Here is a 6,517-nt window from a genome sequence, read left to right on the forward strand (position 1 = left end):
TTACTAGACAGTTGAGTAAATGGCTAGGTAACTGAGTAAGTGGTAATGGAGTAAAATGTAATATAGCAAATGAGTACTGAGCATTGACTGGCATTGAGTAAAATGCCTCTGTAATGGTTAAGTAGTTCAGTGAGGAGAAGTGTAGCTCAGTAGATAGTGCTATATTGGTTTTTGGTTCAAATCCCAGCTTGGGTAATGGCTTGGTAGTTGAGTAAGGGGTTAAGTAATGCAGAAAGGGGCTGGTAATGGAGCAAAGACTTACATTAAGAATAGTTGAGTAATGTCTTGGTGATGGTAAAAACTTGAGTGAGGAGAGAGGAGGGTTAGGGTTAGGTTAGTAAGGTTACTCGGAGGTAGAGCCATCAGCTTGTAATCGGAAGGCTTCTGGTTCAGTCCCCGGCTAGAGTATCGGATTAGTAATTAAGTAAATGATGTTTAAGTAGTATCCTGAGAAAGAGGAGGACAGCACAGCTCCGGAAGTAGAACTACTGTCTTGTAATCAGAAGGTTTCAATTCCCAGCTAGGATAATGAATTGGTATACAGGCCTTATGGACAATTGTTCACATGTAATTTCTTCTCCAAGCAGGTAGATGTGTATGCGTGTGCAGTGCTCCGTTGGGCCAGTATGGAGCATGTGTGTCTGAGAAGGTGGGCCTCGGGCTCTGCTGTCGTGTTCCTTCACACACTGGCCTTATCCTGGACAGGTAAGGGACACTGTAACTGCAACTGTAACTTAATATGACTGGTTCCTTCTGCTTAATTGGAAGTCAACCAAAGTTGTCCTCTAGGTTATTGGACTGCACCTATCTGAATGATAGGTTGGTTCTAAATCTTGAAAATTTCAAGTTAAAGTTTGCCTTTTGGAGAATAACTAACTAAATGTTGATTGTTAATGTTGCTGTTTTTGTTCATTTAATTTAAAAGTAGTTGTGACACACTATCTATCTGTAGAAGATGAACACCAAAAATCACTGTTAAAGACTAAACTAAAAAGGGTCTGATACACCAGCAACTCGGTCCATGTTAAAGAGTTCTTTCTTGCTGAGTTAGATAGTAATATTGATCGATTGGTAAATATGAAACTACAGCCAGGAGATCGTTAGCGTAGCTTAGCAAACAGCTAGCCTGGCTCTACCTAAAGGGAACAAAATACACCTACCTTTAAAACTCACTAATTAACTAATTATAGCTTTTTACACTTTGGGACTGGAAACGGGGAGGAAAAGTAGGCTAACGTAACCCCACGTAAAACCACAAGTGGCTGTTTTTACACATTGATTTTTGAGCCGATTAAACAAATGAGATTTAACGTGTTAATTAGTGAGTATTAGTGGTGCTGATATGAGGATTTTGTTCATTTAGACAGAGAGAGCCATGTTAGCTGTTTTCCCCTGCAGCTAAGGCTAAGGATAAGCTAAGACCTAAGCTAAAACAAATCAGCTGCTGGAGTAACCTCATACAAGCAAATATTTCCCAAAATGTCAAACTATTCCTTTTCACTTGTAATATTTCACATAACGTCATACATATGTAGAAATACGTTTTTTCTACCTTTTCAGCCAGGTTTGATAAAAGAGTTTTAATTTGTCATGTTTGGCCCACACAGTCCTTTTACAATGTCAACCCTGCACTCACAGGTGCAATTGAGCCGGCCCCCAAAATTGACGGACGGCACCGGGCAGCCCTGACACTGCATGAGAACACGACGCGCCGGTTCAACTGCCAATCAGATGGCTGGGATCCCCGCGCCCCTCCCTTGCTAACATGGTACCTGAACGGGGAGCCACAGAGAGAGCCATGGCCCAACCGCGGCCGCCTGGTGATGACGCCGCAGGAGGATAATGAGGTCATGAGACCGGTGACCCATCACAACAGCTCCTTCTCTCTGCGGGCCAGGAAGTGGGACAGAGAACTGGTGTGTGTCGCATCAAACCCCAGGACAGGAGAGAGCTACAATGCCACCATCACGCTCAACGTCCAGTGTGAGTATATATTTCAGGATTGTGAGTGGAGCCGGCTAACGAGTGCATAAACTGCTGAGTCTCCTCTGTCTCCCAGTTCAGCCAGAGATCCTCAGGGTGAACGCCCACTACAGTGAAACCTCAGAGCCCGGCCTCTCCCTGGTCCTCTTCGCCTTGGTACGGTCAAACCCACCTGCCACCATCACCTTCGTGGACCAGTCTGGCCAGCTGGTGGCTAACACCACCGACTTCCTCATCCTGGACTCGCGAAGCTACCCCTGGCTGACCAATCACACGCTGAGGGTCATGCTCGGTAGCCTATCAGGGAATGTCTCGCTGAACGCCAGCAACAGTGTGGGAACGGTGCAGAGCAACCTCACACTGACAGGTCAGTTATGATAGAAGGCAAGGTCTCTCTTATGCTACATACATGGAGCTTCATATTTACCACACCAACATGAGAGTGGTATCAATATTCTCATTCTTGGTAATACATCGAATAATGTCAAACAACTCCTTCACCTCTATCTTTTCTCTCCCCAGAGTTCTTGCAGTCTCGTGTGGAGGTGCCCATGATGGGAATCGTGACTGGGGGAGCCATGGCCTTCATGGCCCTCCTCATCCTCAGTCTGATAGTTCTCTGCCTCATGCAAAAAAACAAGAGCAAGTCCTTTGGTGAGACTGGAGTGTGTTTGTGTGAAAGTCAGTGCAGCATGCATTGTAGTATATAACACATCACAACTCATTCAGCAGGTTAACACATCCCCTCGGGTTATGTTACAGATGAGCCGGTGGAGATTCTGATGACCAAGAAGAGGTAAATAAAGTTATGAGACTTCTGTCACTGGATATTTGTGTGAACCACTTTGATATAATCAGAATGGAGAGCAAGTGAAAATGTAACTTTCATAGATAAATGTATCAAATATGTTACAACAACTCCAGCAAAACTGTCCTTAGAGACTCATTTAAAGGAATAAATTGACATCTTGAGAAATCCTTTCTTGCTACAAGTTATGTGAGATGTCTGTACAGCCAGTGGCCGGCTGGCTTAGCTTAGCATGCACACTGAAAACAGGGGGAAGCAGCTAGCCTGGTTCTGTTCAAAGGTGACTAAATCCAACTACCAGCAACCTCCAGGAGTCATGTGTGAATGAACTGGAAGTGACTGCGCCTAACCAAGAAATAATCTGGTGCAAAAAACCTGTAAAAACACAATTTGCCTTTTTTACACTTTGCAGTTTTTGTAGATAAATTTAAGATATAAAGTGTTAAGTAGTGAGCTTTAGAGGTGCTGGTAGGTGGACTTTTTTTTACCGTTTTACAGAGTCCGCTCTTTCCTCCTGTCCAATCTTAAACTAACAAGCTGCTGGCAGAAGCTCCACATTAACATTCAGCAAGAAAGCAAATGTTCCCAAAATATATATAGATATCGCTCCTCACACACACCGGACACAGGTATTCTGGCATGGGCTTAGCATTAAAACACTTCCTTTCACTGCCAGCACAGTGGCACTGTATCACACACCTATCCCACATCTTATCTTATAACTTCCAACCTCAGCATCATTAAATTGGAAGGAAAACACTGATGAAAGCATTTTGTCTGTTCTTATGAATACTTTATGTCCATCCTGCAGACAAATAATCCAAGTTGGATGTCTCTCCATATTTCCTGCACAGTGAGTCTGCCAATCTGAAGACAGAGAAAGCTGATAAGACCCACATCCCCAGGGAGAACATGTCTCTGCCTTCAAACATGCAGCTTCATGACCTCAGCACTTTGAGAAAAGGTACGAGGTTTAAGAAAACAAAACACCCTCACCTCATACACAGATGGGTGGAGCTGTACTGCAGACATTAGGCTAGTACAGTGGTTTTCAAACTGGCCTCCGGGCAACAAACAGGGGTCATTGAGTGGGTTGGAGGGCTTCCAGAGCAAAAGGAGGAACACATATTTTAACTTTTATCACAATTTTTGCAAGTTGGAACAACACGGGAAGAAATCTTGAAACCTAAAAAGATCTGTGGTCTAATGTGCATCTATTGTCAGGATCCTTGACATGAAACAGTTTTGGAACCCCTGGCCTAGTACAGTAAGATACATTTAAGTATCTGCATGTTTATTTATCTGAATTATATAAAGTATATAGATATGAACTGTATTATATATTGACAACTTATAAACTTACTTGCATGAATTCTGATTTGCTGAGTTGATTTTAATGGGTCAAAATATCAAAGTGTGAAGGTTAACTCAATTAAAACTCAAGTCAGTCAGTAAACTTAATATGTATGTTGATTTCACAAAGCTCAGAACTAAAGGTTGGCAAAATAGAGCCTCTTACAAAAAGGCACCTTGCATGCTGAAATCTGAAGTGAATGACAATGCAAAGATGTCTAACAAACTTCCGATTTGGTGTAAAATGTTCTTGATAATTCCCAGATCCAGACTCTCACTCAACCAATTCATTGTATTTCTCTCTCTAGTGGGCAGGGTTGGGAGGGTTACTTTAAAAATGTAATGCGATACAGTCACTAATTACCTGTCAAAACATTTAGTCATTAACCTAATCCAGTTATCACAATATTAAAAGTAATTGGATTACTTTCCCCTACTTTTGGATTTCCCTCAACACCAAATAGGCAAAGAAAGACAAGAGAGATTAAATGTCAATAAGTAGTGTTAATGCAAATGTATTCTATAAAACAGCAGAGTAATGTAACCTTTGAATAGAAAATGGAGAAAACGGAAAAATGGAAAGATTTTTAGCATCATGTGTCCTGAAAAAACTGATGTTTTTAAAATTGTAAACCTGTTAAATAATCTCCATTTTTACTGAATGTATCTGTAATCCGATTACGTCTTTTTTTATGTAACTGTAATGGATTAGTTACCTATTTTTTGTATCCTGATTATGTAATTTAGTTACATGTTGTTAATCCGTTAGTCCCCAAACCTGCTAGTGGGTTAATCCAGCTATGCAGTTTATAACCTTTACCAGAGAATTGTTCACTTGAAATCCTGCATTCAGAATATTTATACAGCAAGTACAAAGTATTCACACTCAGATAAGAAGATTGATACCACAGTCATGTAACATGTCATGTGTCTGTTAAATTATGAAGTTACAGCCAGCAGTCGATTAGCTTAGCTTAGCACAAAAGACTAGAAAGTGCTGCTCACAGCCCAGAAATAGTACTAACTGTAGTTTCAAACCTCTGTTTTGTGCAAATTAAGAAAACTATATATAACATGTCAATTTTTAAGTTTTAGAGGTGCTGGTTATCCTTTGACAGAGCCAGGTTAGCTGTTTCCAGTCTTTATACACAGCTAAGCTAACCCTCTCCTAGCTTTAGCTTCGAAGCAAGTAGTTTGACATTTGGAAAATATGCTTATTTGCTTTCTTGCAGAGACTGACATAAAAATATAGACTGATACTACTCTCATATTTGTGAGTTAAATGGGCTACCTGTTTCCCCGGTCTTTATGCTAAGCTAAGCTAACCATTTCTCTAGCTTCGTACAGTAAAGACATGAAGGTGGTATCAGTCTTCTCATCTAATTTGCAGCATATTGTCCAAAAACTATCCCTTCAAACTCATCCTTTACATCTCTTTTGCATTCTGCGGTGTCTTCCCTCATGCATTGCTTCCCGTAGCCCGAGAGGCCGCCCAGCAGAACAGTGTGGGAGAGAAGAAGAAAGAGGAAGAGGAGGAGGAAGATCTGTCTTTAGCCTACGCCGCCAGAGGTCAGGGAAACACACTCTGATACTGTTGCATTTTTCATTATTTATACTTCAGATTGAGCGTGGAGGAACAGCAGTGAGTATTTAGTTTTTTCGCGCTGTGCTCTTTCTGAATGCTCTCCCCTGATGATTTCCAGGTTTTGCCAGATATCCGATGGTGGGCTACATCTATAAGGTGAACAGCACAAGCAGTGAGGAGATCTGGCTCTGACTGACCTCAAAGCTACACAAAAACACACACTTACTGTACATGCATGCAAAACTACTTCCAACAGTGCAGCTTTCCAAAAGGAAACCCAGAACAACTGCCAGTCGGTCATTCAGCCAATCATCCATCACCTTCAGGCCGGTCCAGTGTGACCAGGAATCAGACCTGATCTGTTCCTGGGCCACATACAGAATCAACGCACTCTGTTGTTCATCTGTGAACTGGAATTTCTTGTTCACAAAACCAAACTGTCGATGTTTTCGTCTTGCTGAATCAAGCGCTCTGGTCTATACACTGCTGATCTCAGTGCAAAGTATGAACCCTACATAAAAAAAAGCTCATGTTCTGTATGTTTTGACATGATTTCCTCCTGTAACCACATGCTCATGATGTCTTCCTCCCTGTTGCATTATTGGAATGCATTAATTGTTCTATGCTAACACCAGAATGTCCAAGATAATGTACTGTACTGTACGTGAGATTTGACATTTTGACCAATAATACCCAAATAAGATAGTACATAATTATAAAGTATATTTGAATATGGACAGTTAACATGTCATGTACTGTATATTTGTATGCATATGTATATGTGTATA

The 6,517-nt window shown here is 41.3% G+C and overlaps 1 protein-coding gene across 1 annotated transcript in view; it reads left to right on the forward strand.

The window, feature by feature from the left end:
• The window catches only part of LOC118341332 (transmembrane protein 25), a 7,858-nt gene extending 1,341 nt beyond the window's left edge, over nucleotides 1–6,517 (forward strand). Inside the window, exons 2-9 of the mRNA XM_035679562.1 lie at nucleotides 585–705; nucleotides 1,639–1,983; nucleotides 2,060–2,350; nucleotides 2,506–2,637; nucleotides 2,746–2,779; nucleotides 3,646–3,755; nucleotides 5,624–5,713; nucleotides 5,848–6,517. Coding sequence (XP_035535455.1) covers nucleotides 627–705; nucleotides 1,639–1,983; nucleotides 2,060–2,350; nucleotides 2,506–2,637; nucleotides 2,746–2,779; nucleotides 3,646–3,755; nucleotides 5,624–5,713; nucleotides 5,848–5,921 — 1,155 coding nt within the window. The 5' untranslated portion in view covers nucleotides 585–626 and the 3' untranslated portion in view covers nucleotides 5,922–6,517. The remainder of the gene's footprint in view (nucleotides 1–584; nucleotides 706–1,638; nucleotides 1,984–2,059; nucleotides 2,351–2,505; nucleotides 2,638–2,745; nucleotides 2,780–3,645; nucleotides 3,756–5,623; nucleotides 5,714–5,847) is intronic.

The sequence above is a fragment of the Morone saxatilis genome, unplaced genomic scaffold (assembly GCF_004916995.1).
Source record: "Morone saxatilis isolate NCDOM2014 unplaced genomic scaffold, NCSU_SB_2.0 Contig8, whole genome shotgun sequence".
Lineage (NCBI taxonomy): Eukaryota > Metazoa > Chordata > Actinopteri > Moronidae > Morone > Morone saxatilis.